The 25775-nt window shown below is 51.8% G+C and overlaps 1 protein-coding gene across 1 annotated transcript; it reads left to right on the forward strand.

The window, feature by feature from the left end:
* Positions 1-272: 272 nt before the first annotated feature.
* On the forward strand, positions 273-24144 carry map3k10 (mitogen-activated protein kinase kinase kinase 10). Its single transcript, XM_084674972.1, is given in 12 exon segments — positions 273-2224; positions 16678-16858; positions 17142-17290; positions 18016-18191; positions 18707-18953; positions 19091-19213; positions 19398-19536; positions 19741-19853; positions 20150-20454; positions 20646-21180; positions 21449-21534; positions 21537-24144. Coding segments are annotated over 12 exon segments (3396 nt in total). The 5' UTR covers positions 273-1239; the 3' UTR covers positions 21894-24144.
* The last annotated feature ends 1631 nt before the right edge of the window (positions 24145-25775 follow it).

Below are 25775 nucleotides of genomic sequence, written 5' to 3' on the forward strand. Positions count from 1 at the left end.
AAGGTCGCGTCTCTTGGCTACAAGTCTTCTATTGGGATCTAGCGCTTTTGGACATGGTCACAATGTATCCGCTTTTATTGAAGTAGGCTACACGCGCAAGACCTAGGCCGCGAGATGTAACAGGAGAGACCACCAATCTTTCATCGCCAAAAATAATGCTATTGTAAATGCAAGGCTTAAGGCACAGAATATTTGCGTATTTGCTCTCTCTCTGCTGTCATTGTCTCTTGTTTAAAATGGACGAACCTTTTACCTTGGGGCTATTTAAGGATATGCTAAACTGGCTTACACGTTCAGCGATGCATGGGATTTAACCTGGACAAGCTTTACCACAGTCTGGGGCGACATTAGTCTATGTGTCCATACCAACCAGGAGCAATAACATGCTATCTGATTCCGAGGGGAATGCTGTCGTGATACAGGCGTTCTCGAGTCAAATAGTACTCCTGCGCACGGTGTGACTGATCTTTGCCCCAAATAGATACCAGCCAATTTTTTGTCAGCGTTGTGCAGCTCTCAGTTGCTGTGGGCTTTATTGTCCACCGTCTGTCCATCTCAACACAGCCGGGCAGTCAGTGCAACATTGTTTTCAATGAAGCGAGGTGATGTGCAGCCTGGGTCGTGCGTTATTCATAAAGCAGAGAACAAATTCAAGGAAATAAAAATGACAGCACACCATTTTAAACTTAGCTCTTGTGGTCAACAACCGTCCACAGGGAGAATCAGTAAATAGGCTGACAGTTATTCATTAAAATAAATGTTTATGAGGGTATTCCTGTCTGAACTGATCTCACTGTTCTGAAGCAGAGCCCCACACAGACAGCACTACCTTCCACGAGGACATCTCCTAACAGGACAATGGTCTATCCTGGGAGTTTCGACTGGGAACAGACCTGCTTGTGTTTGTAACACTAACACATATTCCCTTTGTCTCATTGGAGTCTGTCCTGGCAGCTTTTCAGACAGTAACCGAGTAACCATTAACCTTTCGTCGGGGATCGCCCCCTCCCAGCTATGACCCCGGGGTCACCTTTGTGAATTCGACTGTTGGAGCACCTCTATGGTAATTGCGCCCTGTCACACAAACAGGGTGACACCAACACTAGTGACTGGACCTGGGGTTGTACCAGCAGGTGATGGGAGAACGGAGCTTTGGCCCTCTGGTCCACTGAGCCCCTTCTCCCCTCCTTGGGTTACAGAGGCCTGGAACTGGACCCATCTCTGGCCGATGGGCCCTGCATGGATCCTGGCCGTGAGTCGAGCAAGAGCAGGCCCACAGAGCTGCTCAGCCTGAGGACAGCCATGGAGCCCTACCCCAGGGCCAGCAGCACCACCAACCCCCTCCCCTGCTCCAGCTGTGGGGGCCGCTGTGACACCCCTCCCCCTGGCTTCTACCTCTCCGCCCCCCCCCAACCCCCTCCCTTCAGTCTGTCCATGGCCCCTCCGCCCCCCATGTGTGCCGCCCCGGCCGTGGGGATTGAGAACGGGGCCAGCTGGAACTCCTCCACCCTCTCTTCCTCCGGTTCCCCGGACACACACCCCAGCCGCCAGGGAGGCGCCACCAACCCTTACTGGACGGCCGTGTTCGATTACGAGGCCACGGCGGACGAGGAGCTTACGCTACGCAGGGGAGACCTCCTGGAGGTCCTCTCCAAGGACTCCAAGGTATCCGGTGACGAGGGCTGGTGGACGGGGAAGATCCAGGACAAGGTGGGCATCTTCCCCAGTAACTATGTGACGCGGAGGGAGGGGGGCAACTACCCCCAGCTGACCCCCGGAGGCCCGGGCGGGGTGGGGGTCGGGGAATGCCCCCTTGAGATCGACTTCATGGAGCTTGTCCTCGAGGAGGTGATTGGGGCCGGGGGGTTCGGGAAGGTCTACAAGGGGGTGTGGCGCGAGGAGGAAGTGGCGGTGAAGGCCGCCAGGCAGGATCCTGACGAGGACATCAGCGCCACAGCAGAGAGCGTGCGTCAGGAGGCCCGGCTCTTCTGGATGCTCAGACACCCCAACATCATCTCCCTGAGGGGGGTGTGTCTCCGGGAGCCCAACCTCTGCCTGGTCATGGAGTACGCCCGGGGGGGGGCTCTGAACCGCGCCTTGGCTTGGAAGAAGGTGCCCCCCCGCGTGCTGGTCAACTGGGCGGTCCAGGTCGCCACAGGAATGGACTACCTTCACAACCAGACGTTCGTACCGGTCATTCACAGAGACCTCAAGTCAAGCAACAGTGAGTATTATAACGTTTTTGGTTCTATCTCAAATCATGTAATCACTAAAAGGTTTTATGATCCTCTTCCTAGCTGAACTCTCTGCATCTACTGATATCTGGTGTTTGTCGCCAGCTCTAGGGTTGCAGAATGGGCAGAACCGCAGACTATTTCAGAGGATTTCAGAGCTGGCATGTGTCTTTATGTTTCGGGTTGTGAAGGAACTGTTCCATTATGATTAAGGGGTTAGAGGTCATGATTCAGGGTTACACTCCAAATAGAAGAACACACTGTTCCACCTCTTTGTAGGCTTGTACATTAGCCATGCTTGAGCACTTGATTGCTGTGATGCTCCATAAATGCAGACTGACTTTCCAACTCTAGTCTATTCTCAGTAAAGGCTAAAACTGTGATGGGGAGAGTGTGTGGGAGAGATGGTGTATGTGTGTGTGTGTGAGAGGGTGTGTGATGACGTGTGATAAAAGACCATTCGTAGACTGATAAACACGTTGGAAGATATTACTGTTCCAGCACCTGGTAGTCAAGGTTAGTGTCCATCAGTATGCAGAAAGGAACATCAGAGGTTTGCAGCTGATTGCTAGACAGCCCAGTGTAACACTGCAGGGTGCCATTGGGCCTCAAACAACTATCCTTCTGACTCTTTTCCCTGTCATCCCCCTCCCCTCCTCATCCCTCTCATCCTCCTCTCTTGTACTCCTCATCCTCCCCTCTCCTCCTCATCCCTCTCCCCTCTTCTCCTCATCCCTCTCCCCTCTTCTCCTCATCCCTCTCCCCTCTTCTCCTCATCCCTCTCCCCTCTCCTCCTCATCCCTCTCCCCTCTTCTCCTCATCCCTCTCCCCTCTTCTCCTCATCCCTCTCCCCTCTTCTCCTCATCCCTCTCCCCTCTTCTCCTCATCCCTCTCCCCTCTTCTCCTCATCCCTCTCCTCTTCATCCCTCTCCCCTCTTCTCCTCATCCCTCTCCCCCTCTTCTCCTTATCCCTCTCCTCTTCATCCCTTTCTCCTCTCCTCCTCATCCCTCTCCCCTCTCCTCCTCATCCCTCTCCCCTCTCCTCCTCATCCCTCTCCCCTTTCCTCCTCATCCCTCTCCCCTCTTCTCCTCATCCCTCTCCCCTCTTCTCCTCACCCCTCTCCCCTCTTCTCCTCATCCCTCTCCCCTCTTCTCCTCATCCCTCTCCCCTCTTCTCCTCACCCCTCTCCCCTCTTCTCCTCATCCCTCTCCCCTCTTCTCCTCATCCCTCTCCCCTCTTCTCCTCATCCCTCTCCCCTCTTCTCCTTATCCCTCTCCTCTTCATCCCTTTCTCCTCTCCTCCTCATCCCTCTCCCCTCTCCTCCTCATCCCTCTCCCCTCTCCTCCTCATCCCTGTCCCCTCTCCTCCTCATCCCTCTCCCCTCTCCTCCTCATCCCTCTCCCCTCTTCTCCTCCTCATCCTCCTCTTTCTGCCTTCACTCCTCAGGATGAGCAGTTCTGCTCTGCAACTCAGAGAGCTATTTTTGGTCCTTTGTGCTACTTGCAGTTTAAAGACGCAGTTACAGTTGTTGGTGGATCAGAGAAAAGTGTGTGTCTTCGTGTGTGTGCGTGTGTGAGTGTGTGTCGTCATGTGAATGTGTGCATGTCCTTGTGAGTATATTTTGTGTGGCTTAATGTGAGTATATTGTATGTATTTGTTTGTGTGTGTGCATGCATGGGTGCTTGTGTGTGTTTGTGCATGCAAGCATGCGTGCGTGTGTGTGTGGCGTGAGGTATGGGGGAGGGTGTACATACACAGGGGTTGACTGCTCTGGAAGTTGAGTCCAGTGCTTTCTAACGGGGAGATGGTCGAGGGAAAGGATTCGTAGCTTAAACACCCCTCACAGATCTGCCTAAACACTCCCTGATCCCCTCTCTCTTACTGTCTCATACGTAGAGCTGTTTTTCTCTCTGTCTCCAGTTCTTTGGGCTCCTCGTCCCCTTCCTCCTCCACTCCTCCTTCATCCCCAAACTCTCTACCTCCACCCCTCCACCTCCTCTCTCAACTCCCTCCTTACCGCCCCCATCCTCATCTATCTCCCCCTTTTTCTCTCCCATCCTCTCTGTCCTCCATCCTCTCTTCCTCTCTTCCCTACTAGTCTCTTTCCTCCTCTACCTCTCACCTCCTCTCTGTCCCCCATGCTCTCTCTCTCCCCTCCTCTCTCTACTCTCTCTCTCTGTCCCTAGCACGAGTGATGATGGGAATCAGATGGGTATTGGCCAGAGACGCCTTGGCAACAACACCAGAGCAGTTGTCTCTACAGGACTGCTGTTGAGTCATCCAGCTGCAAGCCCCTCTGCGTGCGCACACACACACACTCCTACCCACTCAGCACATACACACATATTCAGTATACACACACCTCACCCCGCAGCCTTACTGCCTGTGCAAATGTCACTCAATGTACAGACAAGATCCCCTCATTGGGAGAAAAAGAGGATTCTGGGAGAAGTACTTTGTCAAATGTTCCTTCTCTTTCTCTTTCTTATCCTTTACTTTCTTTCTCTTTTCCATATCCTGCTGTTACTTCCTCTATATCTTATTCTATTACTCCTTCCATATCTCCTTCTATATCTCCATCATCAATCCTTATCCTACTCTCTTCTTTTCCTTCTCCTGTGTGACAAGTGATGGCACAAAGAAAGTGAGAGCATCAGACGTGGTACAGAGAGCAAGAAAAATGGGAGATTGAGAGAGACTCAGGAGCGGGAAGAAGGAGGAGAGAAAAGAGGGGGTGGAATGAGGCGGGGGAGTCAGGAAAGAAAGAGAAGGGGAGCGCTAGAAGAGGAGGAGGAGGCGGAGATGGAGGGATAAACAGTGGCTCATCACAGTTTAGGGTTACACCTCAGCTCATTGTCCTGGTGCTCGCGTCTCAGGTGTCCTCTTCAAACCACGACCCGCTTGGCATCGACGTGGTTACGGAGAAGCTTATGCCCCAAGCTTCTCCTCTACTCCCCACTGGATTGTGCGTGTGTGTGTGTGTGTGTGTTCATGTGTGTTTGTGTGTCTCTCTGTCTACCTGTGTGTTGTTATACTTATCAGGCCACCCCAGGCCAGAGTGGAGTAGAGTGAGTAGCTGTAGTAATCTCATTAGGCTGACCTGCTTAGCATGATGTCAGTTTGTGTTAGTTGGCTGTCAGGTAGCTGTCTTCTGGTCTCTCCACATCTACTCTTCACCCTCCTCTTTGGTCCCACCACCCGGGAGGCCTGATCTGGTGGTTAGAAGCTGTCCATGTCCTGGAAACTGGAGATACTTTCATCTTTCTGTTGTTAAATCTTTATTTAACCAGTAACAAACACAACATGATAACGTCACCTTCATCAAGGTGGACCGGGCCGAGAGAGCTGGCAAACAGCACGAGATCACAGATGATACAAGTAGATGTAGCAAACCCAGTGTTGACCTCATCGTGACAGAACTGAACCCTGGGACACACTGAGGAAATAGCACATGTCAATGGAGGCCATGACGCAGCACTATCTCTGCCACCCATATCAGAGACGTGACTCAGGGGGAAAACCTATCCTGCCATGATGACCGGTCTCCAGAGCTGCACTCATTAGACACTGTGTTTCCATGCAGGACAGGAGAATACATAGTTAATGGGCTGCCTGCCAGCAGCACCACCCCACTGCTGCAGCTCCCTGTCTGTGTGTGTATGTGTACACTACTACTAGTACTGCTCCCATGCTATCAGATACACAGACATCATAATCCCACTCATCAGGTCATTATCAGGGGTAGGGGTGGTGGGGGGGGAGATGAAGCTAGTGTTCAGGTCACAGGGAAGGTTTCATGCTAGTCACCAGGTTAATGTAGCCTGGCAACCCTTCCTGGAATCTCTCCGCCCACTGTCAACATTCTCAAAGTAGTCAAGGATGGGGCAGCAAACTGCTAGTCAGTCCTCCGGTGTGTGTTGCTGGGCAGAGAGGTGTGTGAGGGCTGACAGGATGGCAGAGGGGGGCGGTCCAGTAGGAGGACGGAGCTCATAAGGACAGGGGCGGAGCCAGGAGAGGAGGGGTGAAGCTCACTGCTGTTGTGAGTGCTGTCACAGCTAATGGAGGCTAATGTTTATACCATCAACATCAGGCTGAAGCCTAGTTCTTTAGCCTGGTCCTTGTGTCCACCAGCCTGGTCCCTGTTTCCGCCAGCCTGGTTCCTGTTTCCACCAGCCTGGTCCCTGTTTCCATCAGCCTGGTCCCTGTTTCCATCACCCTGGTCCCTGTTTCCACCAGCCTGGTCCCTGTTTCCGCCAGCCTGGTTCCTGTTTCCACCAGCCTGGTCCCTGTTTCCACCAGCCTGGTCTCTGTTTCCATCACCCTGGTCCCTGTGTCCACCAGCCTGGTCCCTGTGTCCACCAGCCTGGTCCCTGTGTCCACCAGCCTGGTCCCTGTGTCCACCAGCCTGGTCCCTGTGTCCACCAGCCTGGTCCCTGTTTCCATCACCCTGGTCCCTGTGTCCACCAGCCTGGTCCCTGTTTCCACCAGCCTGGTCCCTGTTTCCATCACCCTGGTCCCTGTGTCCACCAGCCTGGTCCCTGTTTCCACCAGCCTGGTCCCTGTGTCCACCAGCCTGGTCCCTGTTTCCACCAGCCTGGTCCCTGTTTCCGCCAGCCTGGTTCCTGTTTCCACCAGCCTGGTCCCTGTTTCCACCAGCCTGGTCTCTGTTTCCATCACCCTGGTCCCTGTTTCCACCAGCCTGGTCCCTGTGTCCACCAGCCTGGTCCCTGTGTCCACCAGCCTGGTCCCTGTGTCCACCAGCCTGGTCCCTGTTTCCATCACCCTGGTCCCTGTGTCCACCAGCCTGGTCCCTGTTTCCACCAGCCTGGTCCCTGTGTCCACCAGCCTGGTCCCTGTTTCCATCATAACCACAGACAAAAGATGGAGAAGAATCTTTTATTCATCTCCCAACTGGTGGCACATACACACATGCATGCAGAGAGAGGCGGAACACACACACATGCCAGGGCGTCCACCGGAGAACTTTGCTTCTGCAATTCCTCCATCCTGTTGTCCTTCCTTCCTTGCAGGGCAGCCAGGAGCAGTGGGCAGCCACATCAGTGGTGCTTGAAGGCCCAAGTTTAAATGCTCACCTATGTCCTGACCAAAAACACCATATTGGCTGTAATCTATGAATTAATCTATAAACAAATAAGACTACATATGGTGCTGTGTTTGTATTGTTAATTGTACAAATAAGAAGGGTACAGTAGATATGGTTCCGTGTCTGGGAAGCTGTGTAAGTGTGTCTGTGCAGGAGGGGATTAGCGTTATAGCTAACAGCCTAGCGCTGGCAGCTAATCTCTGTCATAGGCGTGTGGTGGGAGACTTGGACTGGCTAGAACTGGCTTACTTTGTGTGTGTGTTCATGTTTGTTAACTGTAAATGGAGGTGGGACAGAAGGACACAGTGGCGCGACATTAGGACACACACACACTCGCACACCAGTATGGCAACAATGACCCCATTCTCACACAGCAGCCCAAGAAAGAGGAGGAGCTGAATTCACAATGTCAGGAGCAACTGGGTGAGGGAGAGAGAGGACAGAGAGAGGGAAGGAGGGAGGGAGGGAGAGAAGAGAGGGAGGGGTGGAGAGAGGTAGAAGACAGAGAGAGGGAGGGAAGGTTGGAAGTAGGGAGAAGAGAGGAGAGAGGAAGGAAGGAAGGAAGGAAGGAAGGAAGGGAGGGAGGGAGGGAGGGAGGGAGGGAGGGAGGGAGGGAGGGAGGGAGGGAGGGAGGGAGGGAGGGAGGGAGGGAGGGAGGGAGGGAGGGAGGGAGGGAGGGAGGGAGGGAGGGAGGGAGGGAGGGAGGGAGGGAAGGGATGGCGGGTATGGCAGCCGACTGTGGACCTTGGATGAAGAATGGATGGATGCATGAAGATGAATGGATGGAAAGAGGGAGAGAGGGTGAGAGAGGGAGAAGGAATGCGGTTTCTTTAGAGCATTCCCCTAGGGCTGGGCCGAGAGAAGGATGGATGTAGACAATAATGGGGGGAGGGATGAAGGGAGAGGAGGGACTGGAGGACCTACAGTGCTGCTCCTTTCAGGTTCGACTCCAGTCTTCCAAATCATCTTCCCATCACAGATTAAACCTAGTGCCAGAATTTTGAAAAAACAAACACGTAACTGGAGATCTGTCTATTGTCACGGATCTGTCTATCCTCAGTTGTCTGTGTGTGGGTGAGCCTGCCTGTGTGTCAGTAAATGCTCTCCTTTTACCCTTGCTCCCAATCTTGTCCTTAATGAGTCAGCCATTGGTATGGCACTAATACCCTGAACACAGAGGCTAACTAGCAGCCATGTCATCTAGCAGGAGCCATGTTGACTTAGCTATAGAGGCACGGTGCTGTCTGATAAGGTACAGCAGCACACAATGCTACTACAGACTAATATGCTAACACCCAGTGACAGATACAGGTATTCACTGATAATACTATCATTGATAAAGGTATCAATGTCTCCCAGAGAGTGACCGCTGTACTCTGAAAACAAAAGTGTGCCTGTTGTTGTGTGTGTACATACATGTCTCTGTTTCAGGAGATCTTAACCTGGTTTTGTTTGAGTTTCTAGCTGGATGCTGTTGGGTGCTTACTGTACAGTATCTTTGGTGTGTGTGTCCTGTCCTATAAGGCTCAACACTACCAAGGCCTTTTACTGTGAGAACCAGACGTAACAGGACCAGAGAGGTGACACATGCTAGGATTCCCATTCTGATAAACTTACAGGCAGATGGGGACATTACGGTGAGAGAGGGACTGAAAGAGAGAGTGTGTGTGTGTGTGTGTAGAGGGGGGGTTAATGATCAATGGTCATCTACATTGTAAAAGAGACCCAAACACACATTTGGTAGTCACACATACTAACAGTGTCTATACAGGTCAATAAACCGATGAAACCAGCCACACACATGCGCACACATGCTGTACACACAAACCTTCAACCCTACATCACTGATAGGCTTCACACATACAGACAGATTAATGTCATATAAGTGGTTTCTACAACACTGTTGCAGAGTGTCTTGAGATTCATGATTCTCCATCTGCCAGCATCACGTGACTGAACCCTCCCCCCCCTCTCCCCCACCCATTGTACAGGGTGCCTCTCGAGAGGCAAGGTCCTTGACCTACTAACAGCTGAGTATAGAAGAGGCTAGCCACGTTTGTGTGTGGGGTGAAACCAAGCTAAGGTGTCAGTACAAATTATTATGTTCAGGAGAGTCTGGCCAGATCTGGTGATTCTGTTCAGATTTGAACCACTCAAAATGTCCATTTTAACTTGATGGATTTTGTTGAACCTCACAAATTGACAGAACTGGTATTTACACCATGTCCATAGATGAGAGGTTGTCCAGAGGACACATAGGGGTCACTAAGGTCACAGCAAGGGTCACAACATAGAGAGAAAGAGACAGAGAGGTAGAAAAAGAGCAAGAGAGAGAACGATCATTTTGAGTTGTGAGAAGAGAAACCATGAAAGAGCATGTGATCAGTGGTGTATGTGTGAAGAGGTGTACACTCAGAGACCAGGCAAATATGTCTTGTGTTTCCTGGTGTCGCTGGTTTGCATTTCAAATGTGGTGAAAAGGAAGTGTCCAAATATGGACACATTCTGTAAGCACCAATTACAGATACAGGTATTAAGAGAATACATCCCTCTCAATTTGGTACAATGTTGGGAAATTGTATATACAATGATCGATAATATTATTGGTAATATCTTTATGAGGATGACATTTGGCAACACTGAGTTTTCCTGTTCAACAGTAACTGTATTTCTCTCTCTCTCTCTCTCTCTCTCTCTCTCTCTCTCTCATATATATATATATATATATATATATATATATATATATATGTATATGTATATGTATATGTATATGTATATGTATATGTATATGTATATGTATACACACACCAAAACATTCCCCCACCCCCCACACACACACAAAGTCTCTTAGTAGCCCCTCCAGAGAGAAGCCAGATGCATGAGAGCTGAGACAAAGCCAGTGTCTTGGGGGTGAAACTGTGCCAGTGTGTGGCTCAGATCAGAGCCGACATGGCCCCTGGTAGCAGGACAGCATAGCAGAGCAGAGTAGAGTAGAGCATAGCAGAGCAGAGTAGAGTAGAGTAGAGTAGAGCAGAGCAGAGCAGAGCATAGCAGAGTAGAGCATAGCAGAGTAGAGTAGAGTAGAGTAGAGCAGAGCAGAGCAGAGTAGAGTAGAGTAGAGTATAGCAGAGCAGAGCAGAGCAGAGCAGAGCAGAGCAGAGTAGAGTAGAGTATAGCAGAGCAGAGCAGAGCAGAGCAGAGCAGAGTAGAGCAGAGCAGAATCTGTCAGACAGGACATTATGTTAGTGTATTATGTTAGTGTATTATGCTAGTGTATTATATTAGTGTATTATGTTAGTGTATTCTATTAGTGTATTATGTTAGTGTATTCTATTAGTGTATTCTATAAGTGTATTCTATTAGTGTATTCTATTAGTGTATTCTATTAGTGTATTATGTTAGTGTATTCTATTAGTGTATTCTATTAGTGTATTCTATTAGTGTATTCTATTAGTGTATTCTATTAGTGTATTATGTTAGTGTATTCTATTAGTGTATTCTATTAGTTTGTTATGTTACTGTATTATGTTAGTATATTATGTTAGTGTATTCTATTAGTGTATTATGTTTGTGTATTATGTTAGTGTATTCTAATAGTGTATTATGTTAGTGGATTCTAATAGTGGATTCTTCTAAACACAGTTTTGTTGTGTAGCCTTCGTGAAGCTACACAGCAGTAAACGCTTTGTGGTTTTGAACAGCTGTGTTGTTATCATGTCACCATAGTGTGGTTAACTAGTGTAGCTGAAAGTGTTTAACATAGCTTAATCTGATTGTAGGCTTAATATAGGCCGTTTTGTGGTCTGTGTTCTAAGATAGCTGAATATGATTGGCTGTACCGTGGATCTGTGTTCTCTGCATCCCTCCACATATCTCCCTCTCTCCCTCTCTCTCTTTCTTCAACCACTCCAACCTACATCCTTTTATCTTCATGTATCATTCTGTCTTTATGATTCCCCTCATCCCTTCACCCACATTACTCCACTTTCCTCTCTTGCCTCGGCCTCACCCCTGTCCAGTTCATCCCCCTCTCCCTCACATCCCTGCCCTCGTTCCTGTCTCGTTATTCTGCCCTTCCTTCTTGTCATTTTCTCTCTCTTTTGAAGGCTCTGTCCTTCTTTCTCATCTCTGTCTCTCCCCTCCCCCACCTCCCCTCCCCCACCTCCCCTCCCCCACCTCTCCTCCCCCACCTCTCCTCCCCCACCTCTCCTCCCCCACTTCTCCTCCCCCACCTCTCCTCCCCCACCTCTCCTCCCCCACCTCTCCTCACACACCTCTCCTCCCCCACCTCTCCTCCCCCACCTCTCCTCACACACCTCTCCTCCCCCACCTCTCCTCCCCCACCTCTCCTCACACACCTCTCCTCCCCCACCTCTCCTCCCCCACCTCTCCTCCCCCACCTCTCCTCCCCCACCTCTCCTCACACACCTCTCCTCCCCCACCTCCCCTCCCCCACCTCTCCTCACACACCTCTCCTCCCCCACCTCTCCTCCCCCACCTCTCCTCACACACCTCTCCTCCCCCACCTCTCCTCCCCCACCTCTCCTCCCCTACCTCTCCTCCCCCACCTTTCCTCCCCCACCTCTCCTCCCCCACCTCTCCTCCCCCACCTCTCCTCCCCCACCTCCCCTCCCCCACCTCTCCTCACACACCTCTCCTCCCCCACCTCTCCTCCCCCACCTCTCCTCCCCCACCTCTCCTCCCCCACCTCCCCTCCCCCACCTCTCCTCACATACCTCTCCTCCCCCACCTCTCCTCCCCCACCTCTCCTCCCCCACCTCTCCTCCCCCACCTCTCCTCCCCCACCTCTCCTCACACACCTCTCCTCCCCCACCTCTCCTCCCCCACCTCTCCTCACACACCTCTCCTCCCCCACCTCTCCTCCCCCACCTCTCCTCCCCTACCTCTCCTCCCCCACCTTTCCTCCCCCACCTCTCCTCCCCCACCTCTCCTCCCCCACCTCTCCTCCCCCACCTCCCCTCCCCCACCTCTCCTCACACACCTCTCCTCCCCCACCTCCCCTCCCCCACCTCTCCTCACACACCTCTCCTCCCCCACCTCTCCTCCCCCACCTCCCCTCCCCCACCTCTCCTCACACACCTCTCCTCCCCCACCTCTCCTCCCCCACCTCTCCTCCCCCACCTCTCCTCACACACCCTCCTTGCAATCTCTCCACTCTCTCTCTCTTTTCTATATATCCCCCTCGCACCCCTCTCTCTGTCTTCACTCTCTTTCGTCCTCTCTCCCCCCTCCCCCGTCTCCCTCTCCCCCTTCCGCCTCTCCTCTCTCTTCGCCTCTCTCCTCCACTCTCTTTCTCCCTGTCTGCCCCTGCCCCCTGTCTACTTCTCCTCCTCTTCCCCCTCCACCTCTCCAACACTCCACCTCTCCCTGTCTCCCCCTTTATGATAAGTGTGTGTGTATTCCATGCGAACACCAGCTGGAGAGGCAGACAGTCAGAGAGGGGGCACTAGGTGAAGGGGTGGGGGAGCAGAGACATGGCAAGGGGGTAAGGGGAGGGTGAGGGTCAGTGCTGTGGTGTGTGATGGGGCGGGGCAGTCTTCCTCTCCTTCCTGCTCTGCAAGCCTGTTATTAGGAAACATGTCTCGGGATACCAAAACTATACACTACACTATTACACAGCATATGGGTGTGTTTGGGTGAGTGTGCGTGCATGTGTGTATGGAGGACTGTGTGTGTGTGTGTGTGTGTGGGGGGGGGCGATCTGTGTGGTGCCAGAGGGGTGTCGCTGTGACACTGAAGGGGCGGGTGTGGGGGGGCATGGAATCCGATTGGCTGAATTTATTGCTGCAACAGCTGGTCCATCCCTCAGGCTACACCTGTTAATGAGTGAGAGGGAGGGAGGGATGAGCAGAGAGAGATGGAGAGAGGGTGCCATCGTGCTGCAAGATGATGGACAGGGTGAATAGACGAGAGGAAGGAGAGAGAAAGAGGAAAGAAGAGGAGAGGACAGAGATGGAGAGGGGAAGGGGTGAGGAGAGAGAAGACAGGGGAGAGGGGAAGGACAGAGGAGAGAGATGAGCCGAGGGGAGAGGGGAGAGGTGAAGAGGTGAAGAGGTGAAGAGGTGAAGAGGGGAGAGGGGAGAGGGGAGAGGGGAGAGGGGAGAGGGGAGAGGGGAGAGGGGAGAGGGGAGAGGTGAAGAGGGGGAGGGGAGAGGGGAGAGGGGAGAGGGGAGAGGGGAGAGGGGAGAGGTGAAGAGGGGGAGGGGAGAGGGGAGAGGGGAGAGGGGAGAGGGGAGAGGGGAGAGGGGAGAGGGGAGAGGGGAGAGGTGAAGAGGGGGAGGGGAGAGGGGAGAGGGGAGAGGGGAGAGGGGAGAGGGGAGAGGGGAGAGGGGAGAGGGGAGAGGGGAGAGGGGAGAGGTGAAGAGGTGAAGAGGTGAAGAGGGGAGAGGGGAGAGGGGAGAGGGGAGAGGGGAGAGGTGAAGAGGGGGAGGGGAGAGGGGAGAGGGGAGAAGGGAGAGGGGAGAGGGGAGAGGGGAGAGGGGAGAGGGGAGAGGGGAGAGGGGAGAGGGGAGAGGTGAAGAGGGGGAGGGGAGAGGGGAGAGGGGAGAGGGGAGAGGGGAGAGGGGAGAGGGGAGAGGGGAGAGGGGAGAGGGGAGAGGGGAGAGGTGAAGAGGGGAGAGGGGAGAGGTGAAGAAGGGAGAGGGGAGAGGGGAGAGGGGAGAGGGGAGAGGGGAGAGGGGAGAGGGGAGAGGGGAGAGGGGAGAGGGGAGAGGGGAGAGGGGGGAGGAGAGAGATGAGGAGAGAGATGAGGAGAGGGGAGAGGGGAAGGAGAGAAGAGAGAGAGAGGAGAGAGATGAGGAGAGGGGAAAAGGGAGAGGGGAAGGAAAGAGGAGAGAGGAGAGAGAAGAGGAGAGAAGGGGATTGGAGAATTCAGATTTTCCCTGACCTCTCAGCTCCATCACTTCCTATCTTACCCAGACGAACCTCTGACCTTGTTACCATAACAACCATGCGGGTAGATAAGAAAGCACACTGGAGTGACCCTGTGGTTACCAGGGAAACAACAGTGGAATAACTGGTTAAACTGTTGACAGCTATCAGCTGATGGCTCGTCATACAGTACTCCACAGCTTACAGTGCTGCACATTACAGTTTCCCACTGGTCAGAAGAAGATTTAATTAGCTATACTCGACAACAAACGGCTTCACCTTACATGGGGAAGATTCTCAAACAGATGGCCTAGGTATCCTACAGGAATGTCTGCTACACTGAGTCAGTCTAACCTACACTGAGTTAGTCTAACGTAGACTGAGTTAGTCTTTCCTAGACTGAGTTAGTCTAACCTACAGGGTCTGCTACAGGGAAGTCTGCTAGACTGAGGGTCTTTGTGTGTGTTGATTCTAATGTGTGTCGTTGTTTCTAGTGTGTGTGTGTTGTTTTTGTTTGTGTGTGTTACTACAGTAACTGCTGAGTTGATCTCTCTTGTAATACTATATCTCCCTGTCATAAATAAATGAGTGTTTACTCCAGGGTGTCAGTGCTGCAGACTGCTGGCTCTCTCTTCCCCACTCCATGTGTGTGTGTCTTGTGCACGCGTGTGCGTTCACCATCATTCACAGTCAGCTTGTGGGAAGCAGGTCTTCTATTGTCCAGGAGCGTGCATACATAGGAAGGGATCACTAAGCTGCATAATAATATAGTTCATTGATGCAGAGCAGGTGTTTGTGTGTGAGTAGGTGTGTGTGCTGTATCAGCTCATGTGCGCATGTATGTATATGTATGTGTGTGCGGGTGTTTGTGCGTGTGTGAGCGTGTGTGTGTGTGTGTGAGGATGAGTTTTAGGATGTTGCAAAGTGGTGTTGTGGGGGTTCAAATGTGGGTCTATATTTAGTTAATGAGGGGCTGATAGTGTGAACATGTGAACATGTGACACTGACAGGAGAGGAGCAAGGGAAGAGAGCAGGTGTTATCCCTGCATTTATAGACACATCCTCCTGACATCTCTCGTTCTCTGATGACAGGAAACCAACAATGTGAATGATCAAATGATTCTCCGTTTCCCCCCCCCCCCCCCTCTCTCTCTCTCTCTCTCTCTCTCTCTCTCTCTCTCTCTCTCTCTCACACCAAAACAAAGTATCAGCAGCCCTCACATATAGACTTTGACACAGACACACCCTTAATATCACGAGAAAACAGAAACTCTCTCTGTCGCACACACTCACTCACACACACACACGCACACACACACACACACACACACACACACACACACACACACACACACACACACACACACACACACACACACACACATAGAGCCAGGGGAGACAGCTGTCCCTCAGTGACAGACCATGGTATTGAAATAGAAAAAGGCTGGAGGATGACAATGGCTGATTATCACAGAGAACAGCACACATTCTCCATAGTCCGATGCTCTGGCTCTGTAGAAAGCACACACGTGCACACACGCACACATGTGAACTCATACATACACACCCGCAAACACACGCACACTAAATATCTCCAAGCAATCTTTAGGGTGCACGTTAACTAGCTATCTGTCGGCATAAAACACAACTAAGACAGACACACCTTTATCACTTGAGCTCTGTCTGTATGTGTATGTGTGTGCGCGTTGGTGCGTGCGTGCGTTCATGTGTTTGAGTGTGCATGCGTGAGTGTGTGTGTGCGTGTGTGTGTGTGTGTTTGTGTGTGCGAGTGGCCAAACAATGCTTCTCCTGTATGTTCAGTAGGCTCTCTGCTGTTTGCATACAGCCATAGATAAGCCAGAGAGCCACTCACCTCCTCCTCCTCCCTCCCTCCCTCTATCCCTGCCTTCCTCTCCCAGTGCTGACTGTGCCTGTGTACACTCCAAATATTTCCCTAGTCAGCCCACACACGGATAGACTCATAGACAAGGAGGAGCAAAGACAAATGAGAGAGAGGGAGATGGAGAGGAGAGAGAAAATCGGATGAGAAAAATTTAAGGTTATCTTTGTAATCTCTGTCATAGTCAGTGTGGAAATTCCATGTACACAATGGTCCTGGTCACACACACACACACACACGGACACACTCACACACGCTGGTGAACAGCTGAGCATTGTTGTTTTATTTACCTAAGATGGGGAACCGGTAGAGCATGCTCCTCAGAGCTCCTGCTCAGTACGAGCTGGTACTGTTGATCCTGCTGACTTAACAAAGCAACACAAGGATGGAGTTGATAGGGTCAACTGTGGACAGACAGACAGACAGACAGAGTGAGTTACTGACTGACAGAGTTACTGACTGAAAGCCCACAGAGTATGCACAACCTTTCCAGTACAAATCAACTGTTCTTCACTCTGTGTGTCTCTCTCATTACCCTCCCCCCCAGTCCTTATCCTGGAGCCTGTAGAGATGGATGACCTGTGGGGGAAGACCCTGAAGATCACGGACTTCGGGCTGGCTCGGGAGTGGCACCAGACTACCAAGATGAGCGCGGCTGGAACCTACGCCTGGATGGCCCCCGAGGTCATCAAGCTGTCCCTGTTCTCCAAGAGCAGCGACGTCTGGAGGTAGAGACGGATGAAGGGATGGAGGGAGGAGAGGAAGGGAGAGGAAGGGTGAGAGGGGAGAGATAGAGTAAGGCAGAGAGATACCGAGAGAGAGAAGGAGGGAGAAAGGTGAAGAAGTAAAAGACGCAAATAGATTGTGGGGAGTCAGGGAGAGAGGGAGTGAGAAACAGAGGGAGGGGAGGGAAGTGATGTGTGAATGCCTGAGGAGCTTCTTGTGAATTACACCTCGAGATCTGCCTACGTACTTTGTTGAAACATGAACATTCCTTTTTCCCCTCCTCAGTTTTGGGGTGCTCCTGTGGGAGCTCCTGACGGGGGAGGTTCCATACCGGGAAATCGACGCGCTGGCCGTGGCGTACGGCGTGGCTATGAACAAACTGACCCTTCCTGTCCCCTCCACCTGCCCTGAGCCCTTTGCCCTGCTGCTGGCAGGTAAGAGCCAAGATGGCTGAACTGTAGGACAGCTTCACTGTAGGTCAGAAGTCAAGATGGCCAAGTAATTGGACAGACAACGCTCTTAGATCGTTCTTAAGAAGCTCTTAGCATTAAGAGCTTCTTAACGAATCTGGGAAACCCGGCCCTTTTCTGGACCTCGGAGGGGGAGAGAGACTTCAACCTCCTGCAGAGAAGTTGAATCCAAAATGGCCACTGCCAGGAAAGCTAGCATATACTAGAAGATTGAAGATGGCTGGCTATTATGAGGCCAGTTTCACTGTAAATTGCCTGAGCAGTCGAAGGAAAATATTCCAGAGTTTGTTTACTACTTCCATCCCTCACTTCTCCTCCCTCCATCCGTCCCTAATGCTCTATCTCTCCTGTATCCCGCTCTCCCTCTCCTTCATCTTATCCCTTCTTCATCCTATAATCTCTCCTTTGTCAACTGTCTCGCCTGTACGCTCTGTTTATTTCTGTCCCCCCCCTCTCTCATCCTCTTTTCTCCCTGATCATCTTTCCTTCGCCACGCTCTGTCCTTTACTTCTCTCTCCCTCCTGATCTCTCAGAGTGTCTGATGGTACATACACATTTCAAGTATTTACTGAGGAACCAGCCGTCGTATTCTTTCACTGTGGTGTCCTATGAAGCGCTGAAGCACTCGGATGTTCCAGTCTCATCCTAATGTACATATGAAAGCCTTCCTCTCCTCTCTCCGTCTTCAGAGTGCTGGAGCCCTAACCCCCACAGCCGCCCTTCCTTCAGCAGCATCCTGACTCGTCTCCTGGCCATTGAGCAGTCCTCCATGTTCCAGATGCCTCTGGAGTCCTTCCACTCCCTGCAGGAGGACTGGAGGCTGGAGATCCAACAGATGTTTGATGAGCTCCGGGCCAAGGAGAAGGTGGGAAGAAGGGGCTCCCCTTTAGAGGCCCCGAGCCTGTTCTTACCCCACCCCCTAAACTTGATTCTAGGTTTGGATAGAACATAGACATCTGAAATTGGATCCGAGTTAGAGCTTGAGGAATTAAAGCTAATCATACTGGCACATTCTGGTTCATCTTAGCCTTGGTACAAACCAGTTTTGCTGAACTCTACTAAAGGGTACTTCTGTGACTCCCTCTGCCAGAAGTGAGAAGTAGGATTACCATGGTGATGTGAAAACCCCTTCAGGGTGTCGGGGTGTCGCTGCAACACTGCCTCTGATTTCATCACTCCATATGGCTCTTTCTCATTTTTTTCTCACCTCTTCTTTCGCTCCCATCCCCTCCCCTCTCCTCTCCTCTCCTCTCCTCCCATCTCCTCTCCTCCCGTCTCCTCTCCTCACCCCCCCCCCTTCCTCTCCTCTTCTTCTACTTCCATCACTTCTCATCTTTTCCTCTCCTCTTCCATTCTCTTCCTCCTCTCCTCCTCCTGTAGGAGCTGAGGTCCTGGGAGGAGGCGCTGGCCCGGGCTGCTGAGGAGCAGAAGGAGCAGGAGGAGCAGCTGAAGAGGAGGGAGCAGGAGCTGGCAGAGAGAGAGATTGACATTGTGGAGCGGGAGCTCAACATCATCATCCACCAGATGTACCAGGAGAAGCCCCGGGTCAAGAAGCGCAAGGGACACTTCAAGAAGAGCAGGCTGCTAAAGCTGGGCCGAGACAGCAACTCCATCAGTCTGCCCTCTGGTGGGTGGGAGCGGGAACTGCACCCCCAGAATTGATTATTTGTTGATTTCACATCAGTGTTAGGTTTAAATAGCTTTTACACTTCACTTATGTGAATTTGAATGGGTCTGTGACCCATGTTCTACGTGTGTCTGCAGGTTTTGAGCACAAGATCACTGTGCAGGCGTCGCCCAGTGTGGACAAGAGGAAGCTGCAGGGCAGCGAGAGCACCACCCCCCCCGCCAGCCCCGGGGTCATCCCCCGCCTCCGCGCCATACGACGTACGTATACACTTAGTTTTGTTTCCAAACTCATTTTTGGGGGATGGTTACAATGGGGGGGTTTTGGGGGGTGAGTCGAACCAAGGGCACCCAGATAGATGTTGGATTCCGGAGTACTGACTCTGCTCTTGCCATTGTTATAACTATGTTCTACCCTTGTATTAAACTTCACTGCTTCCCTCAGTGACGCCCAGTGATGGCAGTAAGACCTGGGGGCGGAGTTCTGCATGTAAGAAGGAGGAGCTCACCACCAGTAAGAAGAAGGGGCGGACTTGGGGCCCAAGCTCCACCCACCAGAGAGAGAGGGTCGGAGGGGAGGACAAGTAGGTGGACAGACTCTGAACTTTAATTACACACTTCACCAACATATAGATTTACATTTCTCACCTGGACCTTTCTCTCTAATCTAGACAATTTTGGATGAATTATGTGTGATTTGTAAAGGTTCATCACGGTTTTAGCTACTAAGTTTTAGAACTTGTTACTGCATTTAGCTACAACTTTGTTTTATATGTCGCCCCCTGCAGGTTGAAGTCTCTAGGTGAAGGCTGTAAGGTGTGGTCCTCTAGCGCCCCTAACTTGGGCAAGTCCCCCAAACATGCCCCCATGACGGCAGGCTTCTCCAGCCTCAACGAGATGGGTCAGTTATACACCCTGTCTCTTCTCGAGACTCTCACCTCCTCCCTCCTCCCTCCTCCCTCCTCCCTCCTCTCTCCTCCCTCCTCCCTCCTCCCTCCTCCCTCCTCCCTCCTCCCTCCTCCCACCTCCCTCCTCCCTCCTCCCTCCTTCCTCCTCACCCCTTCCTTCTCACCATAAAGAAGCTTGACCAAGTATTCATTAACATTAGCAATCATTACACAGATTGATTTCATATGTTCATTATCTCGTTCTCTTGTTTCCTTCCCTTTCTTTTTCCCATCCCTCGCTCTCTGACAGAGGAGTGCGGTGAGCTGGAGGAGTCTCCGGGCTCTCTGCCCAACACAGAGTCAAGTAGTAATGGAGCGGTGGAGGATGGAGGCTCCTTGTGGAGCATGGGCGGCCAAGGAACAGGGCCTGGTCCTGGGGCATGTCTGGGGCCTGGGGGCCTGGGGCCTGGAGGTCTGGGGGCCCAAGTGGGCTACCAGGACTCCCTGAGGCGCTGTAGCCAGAGGAAGAAGAGTGATGTCCTGTTGCTGGGCTGTGCCTCTCTGCTAGCCTCTGTAGCTCTGGGACAAGACCTGCTGCAACTGGGGAGGCTACAGGTAGGGAGGGATGGAGGAATAGAGGGATGGATGGATGGATGGAAGAGATGAAACACAGAATGGAGAGATCAAGTAAATAGTTTAAATTTGGGTGGATAAAAACAATGAAGCCCACCTGTATCCCCCTGCACGCTGATACATGTCCAGCTTGTTGTTGTTGTTGTTGTTGAGCCAAGTTTCCGTCTGCCCAGATGCTCCAGGACGAACAGGACCAGGAGCAGAGGAAGAAGAAGGAGGGGCTCTTCCAGCGGACGGGACGCTTCCGCCGCAGCACCTCCCCTCCCAGCCGCACGCTCTCCCTCTCGCTCACCCGCCACCAAGACTCCGCCCTGGCCTGCATGGACCCCTCCCCCTCCGTCACCCTCCTCTCCCTCTCCTCCCTCTCCGACTGCAACTCCACCAAGTCCCTCCTCCCCTCCGACCCCGACGACTACCCCGTCACCCCGGGCGTGGGCCTGGGCCCGCCCTTGGCCCCACCCGCCCCCGCCCTCAACCCGCTGCTGGACCTGCGGGCGGAGAGCTTCAAGAGGGAGCCCAACCAGTCCCTGACGCCTACGCACGTCTCCGCCACCATGGCACTGAACCGGGGCCACAGACGCACGCCCTCAGACGGAGCCATACGCCCGCGGGCACAGACGCTGGGGCACCGGAGGACCCCCTCGGACGGCAGCATGCCCCTCCCACCCCCGCCGGGCGCGGCAGCCCCCCCCCTCGTCCCTCGCACAGGTGAGAGGAGGATGTAGGCGGTCCCAGGTCTGAGAGTGTTGCCACAGAGGTTCTTCTGTGTTTGACGCGTTCATGCTTCCTGCCTTTCACTTTGGCTGCTTCCTGTCTTCTCCGTTCTTCTAAATATCTCTCTCCTGGCCCTCCCTTTCCGTCTCCCCCTTCCTCTCTCTCTCTAAATCTCCCCCTCCCTCTCTTTCCTTGTCTCTACTCCCCTCTCGTTCCATCTCCCCATCCCTCTCCCCTCCCTCCCTTCCACCCTCCCTTCCAGGTCTGAGGGAGACCCAGGACATCCTTCGTCTCCCGGATACCTTCGCCGTCTTCCCCCCCGTCCTCCGTCGCAAAGCCCCCCCTCCCCCCTCCCCCTCCCCCTCCCCCTCCCACTCCCGGTCCCCATCTCCGACCCCCTCCTCAGCGACCCCCTCTCCACCCCCAGCCCCCTGGAAAGACCCAAAACACTGGAGTTTGCGCCCAGACCCAGACCCACCCCGGTGCGGGTCCGCCCAGACCCGTGGAAGCTAGCCTCCCTGTCCCGGACCCTGAGCTCATCCCCGGGCAGCAGCTGCGACAGCCCCCTCGGGTCTGGAGACAGCGGGACCGGCGCCACCCGACCCAACCTGATGGACATGGACATGGAGGGCCAGACCAAGGACAGCACCGTGCCGCTGTGTGGACAGCTGCAGCCAGCCACGCTTTGCGGACAGCAGTACTCATAGCGGGGGCCCCCGGGTACCAGCACGCTGCGTACTAGCGCACTGCGAGTACACTGAAGTCAGTCGAGACATCAGACAGTATTTACTTGACTGTGTGTGTACACTAACAAGTGTGCAAGTACACAGGTCTTCATGTGAAGTGGACCAGCTCCCAAATAGCATGCTCAGTTATGCACTAGTGTGGGACGCTACCAATGCCCACTCCCAATCCTGTAAAGGTGTAGTGTGCAGGGCCCACCCTGCTGTCCTAGACCCAGATTCTACCCCTCAAGCACTTAGGCTCCATCCATCCATCCATCTATCCTCCCCCTTCATCTGGTGTGGTATTCAAGCAGCCTATGTGGCTATCTTTCTCTCACTTAATTTCCCCTTCTCTCTCTTTGGTTCTTTCGCTGTATCTGCATTGTCTCAGCACTGCTCTCTTACAGCCACTCTCTTCCTCTGCGCTTCTCTCTTTCTCTTACCAATGGTCTCTCTTTTCACCCTTTCATCCTCACCAGTCACAACAGCATCTCTCAGCCCTGTGCCCCCTCCCTGAACTTGTTCTAACACCTGGAGGAGAGCTCTCCAGGAACCCATCCTCTCACCTCAGGGTTGGTCTTCCTCTACACACTAACCCCCCTCAGGAATTGTGGACTGTACCAACACTCACACAGCTGGGGGGGTCCATTCATATTGCCGCTCATATATTTTGTCTTCCCCAGTCCCCCCTCTTGCAAGTGGATCATCTCATCTCTTGTTCCTAGTACATTTAGTCAGGTACTGTAGGTAGGATAGCACACACTCTGATCCAGAGACAAATTTTCCGATGGTAATCTCTCCCACCTCCTTCTCCTCTCTATTGCGCTTTTTTCAGCCCCTCCTCCTCCTTCCCCGGCCACAATGAGACTTCCTGTCTGTGAAGGTGGATTTCCTGTCAGGGGGTTGGTCTATCCTGATGTAGCAGTGTAGCCCTGCCTGTCACTTAGAAATAGAAAATAAATGGCCGCTGGACTCTGAGAACTCGTTAGCCTGGTGGTGGATGTTTGGCCAACAATGGTGGTTCACATCCCACCTGTTACACTGACACCCCCTGACCTAACCCCTACACCCTCATCCAGTCGGGAAACAGGATATTGAACAAGGAAGCCATTTCAACTCTAAAGCACAAGTGATAGGAGGACAGGAAGAAGGCTCTCCCCTGGAAGACTGGACGACAGGAAGTTGATTAATTTCCTCAAAGCTTGCACCATTCCTGCCACAACAACCAGTTAGAGACAATTTGCTCATATTGGTTTGGCAATGTGTGTGTTGGTGAATGTGTGTATGTGCGTGTGTGTATTATAGACTGTATCTCAGGAGAAGAGAACAATGCGTCTCTCTCTCCAGAACCATTCAAACGTCCATTGTCTGACTGTTGCTACGACTGTTTGGAAATATTTAGAAGTTCTCCAGATGTTACCCAGACGTTCCACACATGTTCTTCACACGTTCCTCAGTCCAGCACATTCCGCCCGACAACCAGACTAGCGGAAGAAGGACCATGACGGGATTCAAGACTCATGTATCCTCTCGCAATAAACAGTGAATCAACACTACCTGCTTTTACATAAGGAAATCCCATATTTATCAATTGTGACTGTATGTCCTTCCTGTCTCAGTTTTCAGCATTATGCATTACTGGGATGAAACAAACTGAGTCTTTGGTTGAATTAGCCATATTGTTATCAGTCTTTGTCATAGGAGAACGAACTGGCCGGCGCCAAGATATGGTCGACCAATTATGAGACTCCCGTTTCCAAATAAGATACCACTTCAAGTGCAGTTAGTCAAGGCTACAGACAGTATTTACTTGACTGCACAGGTGTATAAGTGTGTGTCTGTTGTGTGCGTGCATGTGTGTACGTGTGAGTGTGTTTGTTTATTGTAATTGTGCATTATGGGATGCTGACAATCCCATTGATCCTGAGGGGGAGTCACAATGCCCCCTGCTTCTCCTCGTGTGGTCAAGGACACTCAGATTATTTATTATTGAAAATATTGTTACTATTGAAAAATATGATTAATTATTGTTATTACAATTATCTCAATGGAATATCTGTATATATTTGTTATTATAACAACAGACCAAACAAGAAAAACCAAGAAAACTACTGATGTGTACAGTTACTACAACTGTCTCCAATCCCAACCTGTGTCGTTTTTGGATAGAAAAGAAGAGAAATGTGTGATGTGTGATGAATGAAATAATGACTGAATTAAAGAGAGGAAATGACATGCTTCCTACTGTGGTTTTTAGTCAGTCTCTCTGAACATGCTCTGCAGTACCATCCAACGTCCTTTAGGTGTCGCCAAAGCTCCTTATAATGTTACACGATTTTGATAGATACAATCAAGCACTGTGAGAATGACGTAATGTTGTTTTACCCTCAGCTGGGTTTTCCGATCTGTGTAGACTACACGTGAGATTTACATTCAGGGCTGTTTTCAGAAGATGGCAGATTATGAGATTGCGGTGTGCTTAATGTCAACAATATAGGGAGTCAGATGGCTGAGCGGTTAGGGAATCGGGCTAGTAATCTGAAGGTTGCCAGTTAAATGACCTTGTGTCCTTGGGCAAGGCACTTTACCCTACTTGCCTCGGGGGGAATGTCCCTGTACTTACTGTAAGTCGCTCTGGATAAGAGCGTCTGCTAAATGACAACAACAAAAAGCAACAGGAAGTAGCAGCCGATGGCCAACATAAAACACATGATCAACAGAGGAGGACAGAGAAGACTCTGGTGCTCGTTCAAAGGTACATAACCTGAGGCAGTCTGTCTCACACACAGTCTGTCTCACACAAACACACACACACACACACACACACACACACACACACACAGAAAGATGGTGCTGTTCTGTCTGTCAGTGCAGGTTGACTATCAAACACCTTTCCAGACGCCAGCCAGTTGCCTAGCAACAACTCTTCTCTTCCATGGCGAGGCTATTAAAAGCAACTCAACTGAAAGAGAGGAAAAGAGGATGATTGGCGGGGAGAAAAGATGGATGAGATGAGGAGAGGTGGTTATGATCTATTAGAACAATCTGCTGCAACAAGCTGTGATGTCCTCACTGCACCTCAAGAGCAGTCTGTGGGTTTCAAGGTTCATGTGTATTTGCCATGGTAACTGGTACAGGTCCTGCTCATCTTGACCATCCTACCAGCATATCTAAACCTACAATAAAGCATCTAAAGCCTTAATAAATAATCTAAATCCTAAACTATATGAGCTAATATACTTATCACCAATATATATAATAAAGTAAGAATTAGGAAAAAATGAACAATACTGTGTGTGTGTGTATGACATTGTAATGACATGAGACCTGTTGAACACACATGCACACACACACACACACATATACACACAAAAACACACTGACAAAGCATTGTCTTTTTTAACCTTCGATTTATTTCTCTACCCCTCCATCGTTTCCTGTGCTTATTCACTGTTTTGATCCTGCACCCTACTTCCTCTCTCCTCTTCTCCCTGCCTTTTACACTTCACCCTTTTCCCTATCTCCCTCGCTACCCTCTCTCTCTCTCTCTCTCTCTCTCTCTCTCTCTCTCTCTCTCTCTCTCTCTCTCTCTCTCTCTCTCTCTCTCTCTCTCTCTCTCTCTCTCTCTCTCTCTCTCTCTCTCTCTCTCTCTCTCTCTCTCTCTCTCTCTCTCTCTCTCTCTCTCTCTCTCTCTCTCTCTCTCTCTCTCTCTCTCTCTCTCTCTCTCTCTCTCTCTCTCTCTCTCTCTCTCTCTCTCTCTCTCTCTCTCTCTCTCTCTCTCTCTCTGGAGCTCAGGGAGTCATTAAGCTGGCCAGTCAGCAGTGACAGACACATTATTACCTTCAGAGAGAGATGGTGGGGGGG

Source organism: Hypomesus nipponensis, chromosome 15 (genome assembly GCF_054491055.1).
Source record: "Hypomesus nipponensis isolate SF chromosome 15, ASM5449105v1, whole genome shotgun sequence".
Taxonomy (NCBI): domain Eukaryota; kingdom Metazoa; phylum Chordata; class Actinopteri; order Osmeriformes; family Osmeridae; genus Hypomesus; species Hypomesus nipponensis.